Genomic DNA, 21,142 nt, shown 5'->3' with positions numbered 1-21,142 from the left:
CAGTCTCATAATCAGCTTGGCACCATGCCATCATATTTGTTGATGCGCTAAATGATAACGGTTTAATCTATCTACACGAATTCCATAACTTTTTGGCGGTATGGTCTGAAGATGGTTTCAATATGTCATAGAATTTTCAATAAAATGCCAGCGTACCTCGGCATACCCTGAATCTAAAGAGACAAGTCTTGTGATTTTTGGTCAAACTGTTCAGAAGTTAAAAGCAAAAATGGCAATTTTTCATATCTCCCTGACCACTAGGTGGCACTATGCCAAAACTGTGCATGTACCCTCAGGTAATGGTTGTCTTAACACACACTAGGGGTGCTTCTCCAACAGAAGGCTGCATTCTACTGAGGCTCTGTTCTTCTTAGTCCAGACCTTCGGAGGCTTCTATACTAGAGTCCTCCTCAGCATTAAACACTAGAATGAGACAGTCCACCAAGTGTGCATTTCTACGTCATAAATGTTTCCACCCCCGCGGTCACGTCACAAAAATACTATTTAATCTTAATTTTGGAAAAATACTTTGCATTGTCAATCTTTATATTAACTTTCTATTAATGCAATACTGTGAATGACAAACGTCTCCCATTGGCTTACATTATTGGCAGTTTAGTGTTAAATTATTAATTTACAGCAAAACAAAACATAACATTTATGTCCAAAATAGATATAGCCTCACGTCCACTTTGGCATGCTCCTTGTCAAATTTTTTTGCGTGTTATTCAAGAAAGATTTGACTTAACTTGAATTCCATAACTTTTTGTCCATATAGTCTGAAGATGATCTTAAACAATTATGGGGAAAATCAGAGCAATGTCTAGAAGTTCAAAAAGTTATTAGCATAAACATGAGTGCAAATTTTCTACAGTTGGTGATGCTAGAGGGATTAAGTCAGAGACTCCAAAACTGCAGTTCAGACTTTGGCAGTTCAGACATCCATGACTTCCATAGACTTCCATGGTGTAAGAAGAAGAATAAGAAGAACACTAACAGATACACCTTCGGTACTTAGCCCCTAATTAAAGTTGCAAAATATTTCTATTTCAAATACATTCTGTTGTTTTATACTTTATATTCATCAAAGAATCTTGAAAAAAAATATATCATGGTTTCCACAAAAATATTAAGCAGCACTACTGTTTTCAACATCGATAATAATAAGAAATGTTTCTTGAGCAGCAAATCAGCATATTAGAAAGATTTCTGAAGGATCATGTGACACTGAAGACTGAAGTAATGATGCTGAAAATTCAACTTTGATAAAGCTACAAGAAGTGATGAAAGGGCCCTCACACCGGCACCACCGCCACCTGGTAGCTTTAGAAAAACAGAGCACAGGTGGGCAATATGCATTTAAGTAGGTAAATATAGGAGGACAACGTCAAAGTCATTTGTATTTGCCAGACTTCCTGCTGCCAGCTGGGGGCACTATGACTGTAACTAAATTTTGGCATTTAGATGTCTTCAGGCCAGGGCACTTATCAAACGTGAAGTTTGGGGCAGATTGGACATTGCATGTTTGAGTTACAACAACTTCCTATTTTATGGTAATAATAGCATGTTTAGCATTAAGTGTTGCTAGCATGTTTTAGCATGTTTAGTAGTCAATGGCATATTTTAGTATGTTGCTAGTACTGCATTACATTGTTTAACATGTCACTTCCTGTTGCCAGTAGGTGGCGCTATGACTATAACTCATTTTGAAGGCTGCATCCTCCGGAGGTCGGATCTGAAGGCTGCATACGTCATTGAAGCGGTCTCATTTAAGAAAAACAACCGTTGGATTGAAAAGTAAGAAAGAAAATACAGTATTTTACACCTTATGAGGAATAACCATAAATTTTATTATGGTTGCTTTTCTTAAATAAGACATCCTTGTTGACGTCTGCAGCCTTCAAATGCGACCTCTGGAGGACGCAGCCTCCGAAATTAGACACAGTATATAACTGAATATTGTCAATTAGATGTGTTCAGGGCAAGACTCTTATCAAACATGTTAAGTTTGGGGCAGATAGGGCATTGCATGCCTGAGTTACAGCAACTTCCTATTTCATTGCATTACTAGCATGCTTTAGCCTTAGCTAAGTGTTGCTAACATGTTTTAACATGTTTTTAGCATGCTGTTAGCCAGTTTAGTACTTGCTGACACTTTTTAATATGTGTTCTATTAGGAGTCCATAACAGTGTTAAACATGTCACTTCCTGTTGCCAGCAGGTGGCGCTATGACTATAACTGAATATGGGCATGGACGTGTCCAGGACAGAACTCTTATCAAACGTGTGACGTTTGGGGCAGATTGGAACACAGACTGTAAAAAAATATGGATATAGTGTCTGTGACATCACCCATAGGTTTCTGAAGAGCATTTTTGAAGCCTAAAGTGGGCCGTCGCCAACTTGGCAGCGCGTCACTCTCAGATAACTGAAAATGGGCAAAGAGGCGGGACGTGGTTGGAACTGAAGTGCCTGGTTTCTGAAACCTCGCCCACCTAGCTTGACATGACCAAGTTAGTTCAGGCTAAGGAGCTATCTATCTATCTTAGATACTATTTAAAATATTAATAAAGATAAGTTATATCTTTTGAAAGTTCTAAAGGTTTACTGTCAATCTACTGTGTCTGTTTTACGATATAGATGCTCCAGCAACAGTAATATTGTAATTTGTGTCAGGTGTGCAAATGACAACACGCAAAATCAAAACGGGACTTCATACATTGGACTCTCACAAACAAATGAGCCCGCATCCAAAGTATAATTTTTCAAAATAGTTCAGCAGTTTTAGTTATAATATCCAAGCAGTGCTGTCGGATTTTGTGGTGTCTTGAGAGGCATATTCTCCAGCCATTGTCACTGTAGTAAATCTGACAGACAAAACTTTTAGCCAATGCCAAGATGATCCAACAACATGTGTTCTGTTTATCTTCTGCATGTGTGCACATGGCTCCCTACTGGAGCCTGTCTCTTGCGGCAAGTCGATGAATTGCAGTTTAAGTCTCTTCCATGTTGGCTTCAAGAGAGACCACTGAAGGTTGCCGCTTGGATTGGACATTGTTTGCAGCAACTTCCTTTTTCATGGTGAAACATTGAAATTTGTCAGGCCGCCAGGGACACACCCTTTGACAAAAACTCAATATAGCGTCGCAAATATCTTACGATTGCACTCGCCAATTTTGAAGACCAAAATCAAAATAGCTGACTTCTTGTTGCTTTTAGGGCTTCACTACAATTTTAATATATATATTACATGTATGTACCGAATACATTAATATATAATAAATACATTTTGTATATATTTATTATATATTAATCTTATATTTGAAATACATAAGTCTATTTTCTATGTCTGATGAGTATATTTAAAAGTGTTAACTAAATAAAGTGGTAACAAAACTTATGTCTAGAAAACACACACTCCCTCCTCTGTAAAAAACAAAAAAAACAAAACAAAAACCACACAGATGTTAGTCCTGTCATAATCAGTACATGAAATCACAGATGTTGGGTGATAAGAATTGTAACTCAAATGTCATTTAGAAAACTAGTCCTGTCCGAATAATGATATAATGTCATAGTTCAATTTCAAATGAGTGTGAAGTAATTCATTTAATTATCAAACTAATTTTATATACTATGTTGTCAGTACCATGTTGTTGGGGGGGATTTAACATTTTAAACAAAAAATAAAATCTAAATTATGACAGAAAGTAGTCTTTAATGATGTTTAAATATACATGCAAATGCAGTGCGAAATAAAAAGAAACTATTGCACTTTAAAACCCTGTTTAAAAAAGGCCTTTGGGGCCATCTTTTGGTTATACAATATATCTCATTTGTTATAAACAGCACTAATCTGCTTATTTTTCAATTACACATAGTACATTGATAGAAAAAGAAACTCAGATGTGTTTTTTTCTAATGTTAGTATTATTGTATATAGAAATGAATGGTGTATAATTCAGAGGAGAATATTGTTTAGTGTCATGAATTAATCTCAAAATACAAAATTTTAAAGACAAAAAATATATTGATCTGAAATATAGTACATTCATTTTAAATTCATTTAGGTTCAATTACCAAACATACAATCTTAATTTAATTTAAATCAATGATTTTACAAGATATGAGACCCTTCCCACTTCCCTTTTTTGTCCTTATTTTAATCTCTCGCCATGGCAACGCTGTTTGAGATATCATATAATCGTTTGTAATTTAGCATCTTCAGTGTCTTTGTTTCATTTTGACCGAGTTTGGTAGCAATTGCATGAAGCCTCTACGAGGAGTACATGAAAACTCAGAGCCGGATTATTCAAAAAATGTACTTTCAAACCTAAATATCTGACTTTTTTGTGTTGGTCGGAGCTAATGACTGTAAATTAGAAAGAGTGCAAAGCTGCAAAGTACATCAACGAGGATCTCACCTGGACGCTCAACACCACCCAGCTGGTTAAAAAGGCACAACAGCGTCTGTACTTCCTGAGAGGGGTGAGGAAGTTTGGCATGTCGACTAAGATCCTCAACAACTTCTTCAGCTGTGTTGTTGAGAGCGTCTTGACCAGCTGCATCACCGTCTGGTATGGCAATACTACTGTGAAGGACCGAAAACATCTGCAGAGAATTGTGAAGACTGCTGAAAAGATCATCAGGACTCCACTGCCTTCTCTGCAGGCCAAAAAACACATCTGAGTTATCGTAGAGTCCACAAAAGAGCTGTCTCCATCCTTAAGGACCCCACCCACCCTCAGCATGTACTGCTCACACATCTACCCTCGGGACGGAGGTATAGCAGTGTGAAATGTAGGACTTCTAGATTTATGAACTCCTTCTACCCCTCAGCTATCAGACTCTTAAACAGACAGACAGTGGACACAGACTAGTCTGATCTATCTCATAGAATAGTTGGACTAATTGTTGCATCAGTTTGCACATTTGTTGAATGATGTACATAGTCTATATTTCTACTTCTACAGCATTTATTATTGTTTGTGTGTTTGTGTTTTTATTTTTACATAGTTTGCACTTGTCTTGGCATTCACTGTGGACAGCAAAGAAAGAATTTCATTGTACAGGGAAACTTGTTTTCCTCACTGTACATATGACAATAAACGCTTTGAACTTTATCCTAACACTTCTCTTCATGTGTTTTTTGACCTCCCTGAAGATTGTGCACCAATCTTATGCACCAAAAGCATGCTTTCATTTAATTTCAATATGTGTGGTATACGATGGAAAAATATAATAAAAAATTAATAAATAGAGCCAAATCACAGAACCTGTTTTTATTTTTACATAGTTTGCACTTGTCTTGGCATTCACTGTGGACAGCAAAGAAAGAATTTCATTGTATAGGGAAACTTGTTTTCCTCACTGTGCATATGACAATAAACGCTTTGAACTTTATCCTAATACTTCTCTTCATGTGTTTTTTGACCTCCCTGAAGATTGTGCACCAATCTTATGCACCAAAAGCATGCTTTCATTTAATTTCAATATGTTTGGTATATGATGGAAAAATATAATTATAAAATTAATAAATAGAGCCAAATCACAGAACCTGCAAAGACGATTTTAATATCAGTCTTAGGTAATAGTAAGGTACATGTCTAGATTTTTCTGATCACTTATGCAAGTTTATTTTAAACAGCCACTTTTATAAAATCATGTGAAATTTACTTAAATAGGGGTTTTTAATAAAATTTGAATTATATAAATAAATAATTTAAAGGCATATGCATCGTACATGATGTTCGCAAACACAGCACATGACCTTCTGTAACGCCCATGTCTAGAAAACACACTGTCACATCTGCCATTTCTCAACTCCGCCACCAGAGGTCTCACTTACCTGAAGTCTGAGTTGATTGTTCTCAGGTGTTCCTCATCAGCTAATCAGGATAAGCTCTGACTGTTTGCTCACTCAAGTGCTCACAAAGTATTGTTGGTTTTACACTGCGATTCTGAACGTTCTATGTTGATTTCTCTTTTGGTTTTTGACTCTGGACTTTGAACTCTGGATTTTGATCTTGGACTGCCTCTATAAGCTGTTTGCCTCTCTGCCTAACTGCCTTGTATATGATCATTGCCTGATGTTAACCATTCTCTGGATTTTACTTGTTCCTCCTAATAAATCTCTGCACATGGATTCAGACCTTCCCTTTCAGTCTGATGCTTCACACACACTCTCCACTGTAAAAAAAAAAAACAAAAAAAAAAAAACACAGAGATGTTAGTCTTATATGAATCAGTACATGAAATCACAGGTGTCGGGTAATAATTATTGTAACTCAAACGACATTTAGAAAACTAGTCCTGTCCAAATAGTGATATAGTATCATGGTTCAATTTCAAATGAGTGTGAAGTTATCATTTGCAGTTCAAATTTTTTATAAGTTCATCAATAAATGGGTAATCAGTAAAAGGGTTAAAGACCACTAATCAAGATTGTAAAACACACCCACACCAGTGGTGTAGTTCTAAAAAAATAAGTGGTGTACTATTACCCAGACTCAAGGGTAATAAGTCAAGTCAGTTCCCTTCAGAGATACATTCATAGAATTTATAATAATTAATATAATTCCATATAATTTCCCTCAGCACTGGCATGTAAAGGTTGTAAAACCTCTCGCTTCTTTCCATCATTTTTTAAAATAAAACGAAACCTACGCTGCATACCTGTGTCTGCGTAAGACTGTTGCTTACTTTCATCATTTTAATGATGACAAAATTATTAAACTGTGATATACTAACTGTCAGAAATTGCATCATGGTTTATATGATGTTTTATATTATTTACGCACCTGTAAACTTAACAGTTTGACAGAATTTTCTACTTCAGTGTGCCATAAGAAGTCAAACTATAACATTTTCCATTATCATAGCATTTGTTATGAAAAATAGCAACCTACACATAGCCTATAGAAACAATAGAACATGTCACAGTTAATATAAATGTAGTGAAAATGTATTCCCTTAATAGATTATTTTACAAGGTAGCCAGTGAGAGAACTGCGCTCAATGCACCGCTCAAAACACAGAGTGGCTTTGAGCGGAGTTCTCTCACTGCAGTGCGAACACACACCGTCAAGCCTGATTTTTTAGTTGATGATGGGCGGGAAAAGGTAGAATGATGGAAGTGTTAATGCACCAATTACAACAAAGAATCGCGAGTTTACACAACAGCACTGGGCACACAGTTAAAGGGGAAGCTAATGACAATAGATTATGGACTTTCGAATCAAAAATCAAGTGGGTATACGCAAATACTGATCCTTAGAAGTCGTAATACGCAAACAGCCCTGGGCAAAAAGTAACTATATGGCGTATACGTGCGTATGGACCCGACTACAACACTGACGCGCACACACACGCACACACACACGCGCACACACACACACGCACACACACACACGCACACACACAGAGAGAAAGAGTGAGACTGAGGGAGTGAGGGGGGAGGGGGGAGGGAGTGAGGGGGAGTCAAGTCAAGTCAAGTCACCTTTATTTATATAGCGCTTTTTACAATGTAGATTGTGTCAAAGCAGCTTTACATTGATAACTGGTACATTATTTGGCTGCACAGCAGCTCTTAAAAGAATAGTGTCAATGCAGGCAGATCAAAGCACTGTTGAATATCAAATGTCAAGTCAAATGTCAAGTGTCCCCAACTAAGCAAGCCAAAGGCGACAGCGGCAAGGAACCCAAACTCCATCAGGTGACATCAGGTGGCAGACAAGTGGCAAATAGGTGTTTAAATGGAGAAAAAAACCTTGGGAGAAACCAGGCTTAGTCGGGGGGCCAGTTCTCCTCTGGCCAACAGTGCTTTGTTACGATTCAGGTAGCTATCATAAGTCCGACAGGATCGCAACATTCAAAGCATTTATTCCAGTTCCATCCAACTGAGGATTGTATTCATCACGGCTGTTGAGGAACTGTGTCGTGGCTGTCGTGTCGATGAGGCCCTCACAGTGGATGATCTAGTTGACTCAATCTCTGCTGATACTTCAGGGCTGCGTTGTGGTCGTGTCAAGGCGCAGGTCCTTGGTCTCACCTGGATACGGCCTGGATCCGGTTGACTACGGTGAACCTCGGGATAACCAGAAAGACTAATATTAGTGTAGATGCCATTCTTCTTCTGATGTAACAAGTACATCAGGTGTTATAGGAAGTGTTCCCGGTTCCGGCTGACCTAATTTATGCAGCCTAATAATCCTTTAACAGATTTGAAAATATAAATTGGTAATGTGTTATGTGTATGCCAGGTTAAAGAAATGCGTTTTTAGTCTAGATTTAAACTGACAGAGTGTGTCTGCTTCCCGAACAATGCTAGGAAGATTGTTCCAGAGTTTAGGTGCCAAATAGGAGAAGGATCTACCGCCTGCGGTTGATTTTGATATTCTAGGTATTATCAGCTGGCCTGAATTCTGAGATCGCAATAGACGTGAAGGACTATAATGAATTAGGAGCTCGCTCAGGTACTGGGGAGCTAAACCATTTAGTGCTTTGTAAGTAATTAGCAAGATTTTAAAATCTATACGATGTTTAACAGGAAGCCAATGCAGTGTTGACAGAACTGGGCTAATATGGTCATACTTCCTAGTTCTAGTAAGAACTCAAGCTGCTGCATTTTGTACGAGCTGTAGTTTATTTATCAGGCGAGCAGAACAACCACCCAGTAGAGCGTTACAGTAATCTAGCCTTGAGGTCATGAACGCATGAACTAACTGTTCTGCATTTTTCATTGAGAGCATATGTCGTAGTTTAGATATATTTTTAAGATGGAAGAATGCGGTTTTACAGATGCTAGTAACATGGCCTTCAAATCAAAGATTGGTATCAAAGAGCACACCCAGGTTCCTAAGAGACGACGAAGACTTAACAGAGCAGCCATCAAGTGTTAGACAGTATTCTAGGTTATTACGTGAAGAAGTTTTTGGTCCAAAAATTAGAATCTCTGTTTTTTCTGAATTTAGTAGTAGGAAATTACTGGTCATCCAATTTTTTATATCAGCTATGCATTCTGTTAATTTTGTGAATTGGTAAGTTTCATCAGGGCGCGAAGAAATATAGAGCTGAGTATCATCAGTGTAACAGTGAAAACTAACGCCATGCTTCCTAATGATATCTCCCAAGGGTAGCATGTACGGAGTGAACAGCAACGGTCCTAGTACTGAGCCTTGCGGTACTCCATATTGAACTTGTGATCGATATTACATCTCTTCGTTTACTACTACAGACTGATAACGGTCAGATAAGTATGATTTGAACCATGACAATGCAATTCCACTAATGCCAACATAATTTTCGAGTCTATTTAAAAGAATATTGTGATCAATAGTGTCAAATGCAGCACTAAGATCCAGTAACACTAATAGAGAGATACAACCACGATCTGATGATAAGAGCAAATCATTAGTAACTCTAATGAGAGCAGTCTCAGTACTATGGTACGGTCTAAATCCTGACTGGAAATCCTCACAGATACTATTTCTTTCTAAAAAGGAACATAGTTGTGATGATACTACCTTTTCTAGTATTTTTGACAGAAAAGTAAGATTTGAGATCGGCCTGTAATGACTGACTAATTCTCTAGGATCAAGTTGTGGTTTTTTAATAAGAGGTTTAATAATAGCCAGCTTAAAAGTTTTCGGTACGTATCCTAGTGATAAAGATAAATTGACGATATTAAGAAGAGGATCTATAACCTCTGGAAGCATTTCTTTCAATAGCTTAGTCGGTATAGGGTCTAACATACATGTTGTTGATTTTGATGATTTAACAAGTTTAGACAATTCTTCCTCTCCTAAAGCAGTAAATGAACTGAATTTTTCCTCAGAGACACTACAATGCATCTGACTTACTGTTGGTCGAAGCTAATGACTGTAAATTAGAAAGTTGTCCAGCTTAAAGAGAACAATATGTGTATCGAGTTTGATGATTGTAGGTTAAACTAACCCCCCACTTTTGTCAAAAGGTGGCGCTATAGATGCCCTCCTCCCCACCCATTTGTAAGGCTTTGCACATGTCTAGTGGATGACAATCCTGATGCGTGCTGAGTTTCATGCAATTTGAAGCATGGTAAGAGTCTCAAAAGCATCCAAAACAAATATTGAAGTTTGATCTGTTGCTATGGCAACAGTGTTTGAAAAATATCAAAAATCTTTTCACAGATCTACATTCACCATGTCTTGACATTATTCTAATGAAGTTTGAAGCAAATCGGGTAAAAATGAATATTAAACTTTGATGCGTTGCCATGGCAACAGTTTTTAAAATATCAAAAATCTTTTCACAGGTCTACATTCACCATGTCTTGACATTATTCTGGTGAAGTTTGAAGCAAATTGGGTAAAATTAAGAGGGTGATCTCAAAGCATTTTGAAAGTGGCACACTTCCTGCTGCCAGTTGGTAGCGCTATAACTTTGACTCACAATAGTCATATCCATGTGATTGGCCTCCTAAAACGAACACACAGCTGAAGTTTCATAAAAACCAATCAATGTATGCAGAAATTAGACACACTTCCTGTTTCCCTTATCTTGCCATAAATTTGTTGCCTCGCCACGGCCAAACCGTTTGAGATATCAAAAATCCACTCGCAATTTAGCATCCTCAATGTCTTGCCTTCATGCTGACCGAGTTTGGTGGTGGTCGGATTAATCGCCTAGGAGGAGTATATCAAATTTCAGAGCATGCGTTTTTCAAACAACCCATAATAGCTGACTTCCTGTTGAGGTGGCGTATAACTTAGAGCATGAAAGTTGTTAGGCCCGATGAGGTCTATATGTATACTGAGTTTCATACTAATACATGCAACCGTGTTTGATATACAGACCACGTTTTTGGATCCCATTCAAGGGGGCGCCATAGAGCCCCGTGCCACACCCGGGTCCCAGCCTCTGCGGCATCCTAATGGCCGCAGATTCCAATGTGTGTGCCAATTTTCAGGAGTTTTTGAGCATGTTAAGGCTCCCAAAAAGCCCCGGATGTTTGAAAAAAAAAAAAAAAATCCTTAGAAAAACAACAGGGCCCTGCGCCTTAGTGGCTTGGGGCCCTACATATAGCTGCAAGCAGCAATGACGGGTTCATGCAACAAGCTAGTGCCACTATGATTGTGAACCACAATAGCCCAATCCATGAGATCAATTAAAATTTAAATGAATTTCATGTCATAGGATGTCATAGGTCACTTTGAAATGACTGCAAAGTTATCTTTTGCAGCTCAAAATTTTGTAAGTCCAGTATTTAAAGTTTTTTTTTTTTTTTTTTAATAAAAATATATATTTTTAATCCCAATTATTAAACAAATTGTATAAAATTATATTGTCAGTTCCCTATAAATGAACTGGTTCTATGCTTTTTTTTTTTTTTTTTTTTTTTTTTAATTTTTTTTATTCAAACTCAGAAAAAGACAAGGCCTAAGATATTTCTTATCATTTAATGCAGGCCAAAGCACACAGCAATGAAAGTGTTAAACTCGAAACCATTAAGTGTCACTGATGCCCCCACACACAGAGGCAGACAGACATCAGATGCTTAGATGGAGACTTTTTTTTTTCAGTATGTTGACTCAGAATATTCAACATTTTAAATAAAAAAAAATAAAATCTATGCTGTGACAGAAATTAGTCTTTGATAATGTGTAAATATATGCATCCAAATACAATATCCACTAAATGTAATCATACCTAAAAACAGTGTTCTTATCAAACAGTGTCCTGAAGTTTTCTCAAGCTAGTTTAAAGTATGTATGACATTTTTATGTTTTTTTCACCAGAGGTGACTAATCTGCTTACTTTTAACTCACACATGCTTCTTAAATTGAAAATAAATAAATAAATAAATAAATAAAAATAAAATGTGTTTATTTCTAACATTTGTATTGTTTTATATAGAAATTAATGCTGTATTATGTATTTTTTAGAAGATATGACACTCCTCCTGTTTCCCCTTTTTGACAATATTTAATCTTTTGCCATGGCAACACTGTTCAAGATATACAATATCTGTTCGCAATTTAACATTTTCAATGTCTTAGCACCATGTTAAAAATGTTTGGCCGCAGATTGGGCCTCGTGACACTTCTTTTAAAAAACATGTAACTGACCCAAAGTCTTGTACGGTAGTGTGTCTGCCTTTCTTTGTAGGCCGTGGATTCAGGTATAGCGATTAGCCTATTTTGCACGCACTACACTCCAAACACCGTCTTTCATTTCAAAATTAATTTCTTTTATTAAAAGCAAAAAGTTTTGTTTTAAAAGCATTTCTAAATTAAGTTCATAATACCAACAAACGAAAATCCAAGCAAAATTAAAGAAGTGGTCAAAAAACTGTCAGTAACCACCATTCCCAAATCCAAAACATTTGTTCCTTTTTGTCACTTCCCTCTCTGCCCTTACGCGGTGACATATACATCTGTACCACCCGACAGGTGAATGATAATTAACTAAATAAGCTCACAAAATAAAAATACAAATATGCACATATATTAATACTACTACTACTACTAATAATAATAACAACAATAATAATAAACAAATACATAACTTATAATAAATAAACTCCATTTCAAACTCATTATGGACAAACGGCTACGACAGGTAGTGTACGTAGTTACACCATTAAAGAGTATAATGTAACTTATAATACATAGGGTTTTGCCCATGTCTACTGGACGACATCGCTGGTGTGTCAGTCGAGTTTCATGCAATTTTAAGCATGCTCAAGAGTCTCAAAAGCATCCAAAATGAATATTAAACTTTGATGCGTTGCCATGGCAACAGTTTTTAAAATATCAAAAATCTTTTCACAGGTCTACATTCACCATGTCTTGACATTATTCTGGTGAAGTTTGAAGCAAATTGGGTAAAAATAAGAGGGTGATCTCAAAGCATTTTGAAAGTGACACTTCCTGCTGCCAGTTGGTGGTGCTATAACTTTGACTCACAATAGTCATATCCATGTGATCGGACTCCTACATCGAACACACAGCTGAAGTTTCATAAAAATCAATGTATGCAGAAGTTATAACACACTTCCTGTTTCCCTTTTCTCGCCATAAATTTGTTGCCTCGCCACGGCCAAACCGCTTGGGATATTAAAAATCTGCTCACAATTTAGAATCCTAAATTCCAAAACATGCGTCTTTCAAACAACCCATAATAGCTGACTTCCTGTTGAGCTGGTGTATAACTTAGAGCACCAAAGTTGTTAGGCCCGATGAGGTCTATATGTGTACCGAGTTTCATACTAATGCGTGCAAGTGTGTTTGATATATGGACCAAGCTTTCAGACCCCATTCAAGGGGGCGCTGTCAGTACCGGGTACCAACCTCTGCGGCGTCCTAATGGCCAGATATTCCAATGTGTGTGGAAATTTTCAAGAGTTTTTGAGCACGTTAAGGCTCCCAAAAAACCCCGGAAGGTTGGAAAAATAAAATAAAATAATAATAATAATAATAATAATAATAATAATAAATATAGCTGCAAGCAGCAATTATGGGGCCAAGCACAAAAGAGGCACAAGAAGCCAGCCAACATGGCTGGGAGCATCAGACCAACCGCAACAATGAGCAATTAAAACCCTATTAAAGGGTTAGTTCACCCAAAAATGAAAATAATGTCATTTATTACTCACCCTCATGCCGTTCCACACCCGTAAGACCTTCGTTAATCTTCGGAACGCAAATTGAGATATTTTTGTTGAAATCCGATGGCTCCGTGAGGCCTACATAGGGAACAATGACATTTCCTCTCTCAAGATCCATAAAGGTACTAAAAACATATTTAAATCAGTTCATGTGAGTACAGTGGTTCAATATTAATATTATAAAGCGACAAGAATATTTTTGGTGCGCCAAAAAAACAAAATAACGACTTATTTAGTGATGGCTGATTTCAAAACACTGCTTCAGGAAGCTTCGGAGCATAATGAATCAGCGTATCGAATCATGATTCGGATCGCGTGTCAAACCGCCAAACTGCTGAAATCATGTGACTTTGGCGATCTGAAACGCTGATTCGACACGCTGATTCATTATGCTCTGAAGCTTCCTGAAGCAGTGTTTTGAAATCGGCCATCACTATATATGTTGTTATTTTGTTTTTTTTGGCGCAACAAAAATATTCTCATCGCTTTATAATATTAATATTGAACCACTGTACTCACATGAACTGATTTAAATATGTTTTTAGTACCTTTATGGATCTTGAGAGAGGAAATGTCATTGCTCCCTATGTAGGCCTCACGGAGCCATCGGATTTCAACAAAAATATCTCAATTTGCGTTTTGAAGATTAACGAAGGTCTTACGGGTGTGGAACGGCATGAGGGTGAGTAATAAATGACAGAATTTTCATTTTTGAGTGAACTAACCCTTTAAGATCATTTTAGGCAAAATAGCTGAAAAATCACAAATACAGTCAATAATAAAGATTTACTGATTTATCACTTTCGACCAATAGGAGGCGCTGTGACCAAATTAATTTGGTATGGTTAGAGTGAGGTGACAGTGACAATCGCAAAGTTTGGTGTCAATATGTGAAAGCATTGCAGAGATACAGACTCAAAAGTCATTTTGGCATCAAGCCTCTAATTCGTTGCTTTGATATGTGAATACGGTTTCGTTTATCAATATGAAATCCATAACTTTTTACCAACATGGTCTGAAGATGATACTATTCGATTTTGGTGAAAATTGGACCAACTTTCTAGGAGCAGTTCGAAAAAGTATGTTTTTAAAGAAAATCAAGTTGGCGGACAGGAAGTTTGGTTGACTATGGCAAAATTGGCATCAATGTTCTCAGCATGACCCATGGAATCTAATAAGACCAGTCTCAATACAATAGGCCATATTTACATAGAGCTATTAGCATTTATTTTTTAAATTTCATTATAAAATTTGACCAGAGCTTCAGAGCATGATGCCAATGGCACATCCTGAGTTTCGTAATGGTACATCAATGCATTCATATAATATAGCATTTTATATCATAATACTGTATTGTAGTTAATGGCAATTTCATGTTTTGTTCAATTATAGCGCCAACAAGAGGCACAATCCCACCAATCCCACCGTAAGTCGAAACCTAGCATGTTTGGTATCGTTGGACTTGGCAAGGATTCAGGAGTCTAAGGATATGACTCCTGTGAAAATAAGTCAACCAGATCAAAAGTTATTAGCATATGGAAAAAAAAATTCTCCACTAGGTGGCGCTGGTCCGAAACTTCTCAGGCTCCTTCAGGGCATTGTGCTGATGACCCATACGGAGTTTCGTAACGATACGCTAATGCGTTCGTAAAATACAGCATTTTAGCACACAATTCAAAATGGCAGACGGGCAAAATGGCCGATATGGGAAAATTGGACATCATTCAACTCGGCATGATGTCCCGAATCTAACGAGACCAAACTTATGATTTTTGGACAAACCCATCAGCAGTTATAAGCAAAAATAGCCATTTTTTGTATCTCCGGACCAGTAGGTGGCGCTGCGCCGAAACACTGCAGGTTGCCTCAGGTCATGCTTGTGATGACATATACCAAGTTTGGTCTGAATACAATAAAGCTTTGCGGAGATAAAGCCTTATGTCTATTTTTGCAAGCTCTACGTACAATTCGTTCATGTGTTTTTCGAAAACGTTTTTGAGAAATCAGCTTGAATTCCATAACTTCTTGTTGGCATGGTCTGAAGATGATCTGGTTCAATTTTCGTCAAAATCAGAGTAACGGTCTAGGAGGAGTTCGAAAAAGTAGGTTTTTCAGAAAATTCTAAATGGCGGAAAATTTTTTGTTTCTAACCCTTACGGTTCAAAAGTTATTAACATAAACATGAGTGAAAATTTGGACAGCTGGTGGCGCTAGAGGGATTGAGTTAGAGACTCCAAATTTGCTATGGACACAGATCAGACTGTCCTCTAACTGTGTGCCAAATTTCACAACTTTCCCGCAAGCGGTTCTATGGGCTGCCGTAGACTCCCAGAGCGGAAGAAGAAGAAGAAGAAATATAGCTGCAAGCAGCAATTATCGGGGCCAAGCACAAAAGCAGCACAAGAAGCCAGCCAACATGGCTGTGAGCATCACACAAACTGCAACAGTGAGCAATTAAAGACCTATTAAGATCATTTTAGGCAAAAGAGCTGAAAAATCACAAATACAGTCAATAATAAAGATTTACTGGTTTATCACTTTCGACCAATAGGTGGCACTGTGATTAAATTAATGAGGTATGGTCAGAGTGAGGTGACAATGACGCAAAGTTTGGTGTCAATATGTGAAAGCATTGCAGAGATACAGCCTCAAAAGTCATCTTGGCATCAAGCCTCTAATTTGTTGCTGTGGTAAATGAATACAATTTTGTCTATCAACACAAAATCCATAACTTTTTGTCAGCATGGTCTGAAGATGATACGATTCGAATTTATTGAAAATCGGAGCAATGGTCTATGAGGAGTTCAAAAAAGTATGTTTTTATGGAAAATCAAAATGACTAACAGGAAGTTTGGCTGACTATGGCAACATTGGCATCAATGTTCTCAGCATGACCCACGGAATCTAATAAGATCAGTCTCATTACAATGAATACAATAAAGCGTTGCAGAGATACAGCATTATGTCTATTTTCGCAAGCGCTACGTAAAATTCGTTTGCGTGTTTTCGAAAACGATTTGAGAAATCAACTTGAATTCCATAACTTTTTGTCGGCATGGTCTGAAGATGATCTGGTGAAAATCGTGAAAATCGTGCAACTTTGCAACTTTGGACAGCTGGTGGCGCTAGAGGGATTGAGTTAGAGACTGCAAATTTGCTATGGACACAGTTCAGACTGTCCTCTAACTGTGTGCCAAATTTCACAACTTTCCCGCAAACGGTTCTATGGGCTGCCATAGACTCAAGAGCGGAAGAAGAAGAAGAAGAAGAGGAAGAAGAAAAAAGAACGCCAACGGATACAATAGGTGCCTACGCACCTTTGGTGCTTGGCCCCTAATAATCCTTAGGGGATCAATAGGGCCCTGCGCCTTAGTGGCTTGGGCCCTAATAATCCTTTGGGTTAATAATAGGGCCTTCACCCTTTCAGGGCTTTGGCCCTAATAATCCAAAGGAAAACAACAGGGCCTTTGTCCTTTCAGGGCTTGGGCCCTAATAATCCAAAGGAAAACAATAGGGCATTCGCCCTTTCAGGGCTTGGACCCTAATGATCCTTAAGAAAACAATAGGGCCTCTGCCCCTTTGGGGCTCGGGCCCTAATAAACAGAGGAATTCCAAGAGGGTCCTCGCACCTTGGTTTTTTGGGTCCTAATAAACGGAGCAATTCCAAAAAGGTCCTTGCACCTTTTGGTGCTTGGGCCCTGATATAATAGAAAACAGTTACTTTAAATTTAAATATTTCACAATATTGCTGTTCTTACTGTATTTTTGATTAAATAAATGCAGCCTGTAACCATTATGAACTTTTGTTATGTCTTCATTTAGTTTCTGTCATGCCTTGTTCAGATCATTTGCCCTCATTGTGTCTCTTGATTAGTTAACCATTTGCACCTGTTTCTGTTCTCCCTGATTGTGTTCTCCCTAATTAGTCCCCTTATAAAGTCTCCCTGTTCTGTTCGGTGCTTTGTTTTATGTTACCATTTGTGTGTGTGTACTCTTCGTCTTGCTGGAATAAATATATCACTTGTTTGGATTATCTTCGTCTTTGTGCACTCTCTTGTATCTATGCCATGCAAGCTGCATGACACAGCCTTGTGACACTTTTAAAAAACATGTAACTGACCCAAAGTCTTGTATGGTAGTGTACGTAGTTACACCATTAAAGAGTATAATGTATATTATAATACGATAACATGAAATTTGGTCCTCCTATAACAGGGAATAATAATGACTTGTCTGTTTTATAGGCACTATAATCCAAACCACAGCATAGCTATTTGATATTTTAGCATCTGCTACAGTATTTATATGATTGTGGTATCTGAAGTCTAAAGAAATATCTCATATAAACTGTTTAAAAATAATCACATACATTTTGTACTATTTGTAATATAATTTAGGAATAGGAATAGATTGGAAATTAGTTATTTATAAAGTTATAATAATATGTTGCGACGTCAAACAGTGGGCATAAAATTTTATGGAATTCCAAATCAAAGATAAATAGATTGTTAAATTTGTAGCCACGTATTTTCATGACATGACATTCACAGAAAATGACACACTCGACACATTTTCGTACCTGTTGAACAAGAGCTTTATCATTTTATGATAATGATAAAAAGATTTTAATGTTTCAATGTGACAAACATATATATTTTTTTAAACATAAAAACAGGCCAGACTGTGCAAGATTGTCCATACAGAGATAACTAATTACGACCGTTGTGTTATTTTTTCAACAGCGCATATAAATATTTAACACTTGATATATGCTACATAGCTTACACTGCAGCTAAGGGAAGACAATGCTATGTATACTCATATTTGGTTTAAAACATCTAGATTATGCCCAATTCAAAGCATCAAATCATTGCTTACAAATAAATTAACTATTTTAGAATCACTTCCCTCGTTTGGCTGACTTTGATAAAATAACAGGGGCAATGAATTTCAAAAGGTTTTGTTGTTGTTGTCAGATGTCTGGGTTAAGTGCATTCCTGTATTCCCTCAGTCCTTTCAGCATTGACCCATTACCATGATCATCACGGTAAACACATGCACGGACAATGCACAATACGTCTGAGTTTCAGTCTAATGTTTGTTTTTGAAACTCTGACTCATTTCTGTAAATATTAAAAGGGCAGCCATTACATGAGCAGTCAAAGGCATTTTACACAGTATTCATTATAGTGGTCAAGCTTATGAAAATACAACTCCCCTCCCACACACATGAAAAACAAGGCCATAGAGCAGGGGTGCCCAACCCTTTTCCTGGAGATCTACCTTCCTGCAGACTTCAGCTCCAGTCCTGCTCAACACACCTGTCTGTAATTATCAAGTGCTCCTGGAGATCTTAATTAGCTGATTCAGGCGTGTTTTATCAAGGTTGGAGCTAAACTTTGCAGGTAGGTAGATCTCCAGGAACAGGGATGGGCACCCCTGCCATAAAGCAACTATGGGATTGCGGTATGGGATTGCGGTACCTCAGGTTATTCAGAGCAGGCCCTGAAAAGAAAAGTACAAGTTAATGAAAAACACAAGGAACCCCTTGCCAGAACGTGCAATGCCAAAGTCTCATTGTATCTTTAGTTACAATATAACCAAAGTTCATTAATATTCTCTTTTTCCATTAAAGATACAATTAGACTAGATTGACTGAACCTTCACAATTTCTTAAAGTCGAAACAAGGTAGACCATACCTGCAAAAACGACATCAACATACGCTCTCATGCATTCAATCGGATGTAACTAAATACTCTGTAAATGGATCTCTCAATATCTGCAAAAATAATATTTTTGGACATGCAAACAAATGTTTCACTGAGATTTGGTGCTAATCCAAAAAAATTGTTTTGGCCCCGTCCACAATGGACTTATTGAAAAATCGTATTAAAATATTGTTGCATTTCACAGTTTGAAAGCAGATACGTATCGAAGAGACAATGCATTGTTGTGTTTTGTCCCATACAAATCTGCGAAAGTGTTTGCTCTGTCAGCAGTGTTTCAAATATCATAATGTTTTTCGTTAGCCTTACCCTTTCCCTTTCCCACCCCACTGTTCATAAAGGGACTGGTTAGACTGCAACAACATAGCTCAATTGTTTTTCCATTCTGTAGAATTTGAGCAGAAATGTTTGTTTGAGGCTGTGGCTAACACACTGCCGTATTTTGGCGGCAAAATGCCATGTTGGGTCCAAAGACTGAAGATGTGAAGAAAAAAAACAGCGGACTGTAAAAGCATGAAGGCCTCGGTACATGCTAACATTGGTAGTGGATGTGCTGATGCTGGTGAATTTTGCCGTCCACGTGCGAGTGGGTATGTGTGTGAATGTCTGAGTAGATCTTTGGATAGACTTTGGGAGCAGCTTGAGCCAGCAGAAGCTGTTGTTGCTGCTGCTGAGCCAAATACTCCTCATAGGTGACGGAGCCGATGCAGTCTTTATCGGCAGCTGTGAGCGCCCTGTCTCTGGGGGGCTGCCGGTGGCCATTGGGTAAGGTCTGGGCTGAGATTATGGCTCCTGAGGAACAGTGCTTTCTGGACTGGCAGAACCAGAGCAGGACGGTACCCAGAATAAAGACCACTCCTGCGGGGATGCCGATGATGACGGGCCAGGGAAGACTGGGAGGCAAAACAGACGGGATTGGAGAGAATGGCGGCTTTGGGTCTGGATGAAGACAGAGATGTGAAAACCACAATGTAAAAACAAAACAAAACTAACAGTAGCATTCAAATATAGAAAACATTTACATGTATCAGTGGCCCTGTTTACACCTGGTATTAAGAAGTGCTTTAATCAATCTGATCACAGGGCCAGTGATCTGACATGGTTAAATTTGTTTACATGAGGACGAGTATCAGAAGAGATATTTAAGCTAGAAAGATGCTTAAAACAATTCAGAAATTGCCATGGTACTGTATGACATCATGAGCATGAGCACATCAACACGGATTCAGTATTTAACACTTTGCCATGGCCTAAAGCCCTGTGTATATTTTGTCTTTTTATGCACACAGTCGAACACACAGCCTTGCAAAGTATACTTTACTTGGCTCATATGCGTACACAGTAAGGATGGTAAGATTCACCGATTTGCATCGGTGCATCGGCATATAAGTTAACGATGCGATGTATCATTTTATATAAATATGACGTATATCACGGAATTAATCAAATTTACTAATTAACATACACATCATTTACATAATGTATATTACAATGTAAATCATGTAAAACATTTAAACTAAGTAACTGCACAAGATTCTGTAATTAATCACAATGAATCAAACCAAACATTAAAATTTGTAATAAAATTAATGAAGAATCAAAATAAAGTATACTTTTTTAACAATATTTTAAATAATATTATTAATAATAATATTAAATAATATGCATTAATATAAATCTACTATAAATACTACTACTACTACTAATTATATATTATATATATATATATATATATATATATATATATATGTGTGTGTATTTTATATA

At 37.4% G+C, this 21,142-nt stretch overlaps 1 protein-coding gene and 1 long non-coding RNA gene across 4 annotated transcripts in view; one reads left to right on the top strand and one right to left on the bottom strand.

Annotated features, from left to right (window-relative positions):
- The window catches only part of LOC127494694 (uncharacterized), a 447,433-nt gene that overhangs the window by 148,624 nt on the left and 277,667 nt on the right, over positions 1-21,142 (top strand). Inside the window, exon 2 of the long non-coding RNA XR_007924940.1 lies at positions 7,480-8,261. This is a non-coding gene — a long non-coding RNA (uncharacterized LOC127494694). The remainder of the gene's footprint in view (positions 1-7,479; positions 8,262-21,142) is intronic.
- The window catches only part of fgfrl1a (fibroblast growth factor receptor like 1a), an 87,739-nt gene continuing 84,815 nt past the window's right edge, over positions 18,219-21,142 (bottom strand). For all 3 annotated transcript variants that reach the window (XM_051860763.1, XM_051860760.1, XM_051860762.1), the window contains one exon: positions 18,219-20,314. In XM_051860763.1, the coding sequence (XP_051716723.1) occupies positions 19,908-20,314 (407 nt within the window). In that variant the 3' untranslated portion in view covers positions 18,219-19,907. The remainder of the gene's footprint in view (positions 20,315-21,142) is intronic.

This window comes from Ctenopharyngodon idella, chromosome 14 (genome assembly GCF_019924925.1).
Source record: "Ctenopharyngodon idella isolate HZGC_01 chromosome 14, HZGC01, whole genome shotgun sequence".
NCBI lineage: Eukaryota > Metazoa > Chordata > Actinopteri > Cypriniformes > Xenocyprididae > Ctenopharyngodon > Ctenopharyngodon idella.
Note: the sequence above shows the minus strand (reverse complement) of the source record. Positions and strands in the feature narration are given on the sequence as shown.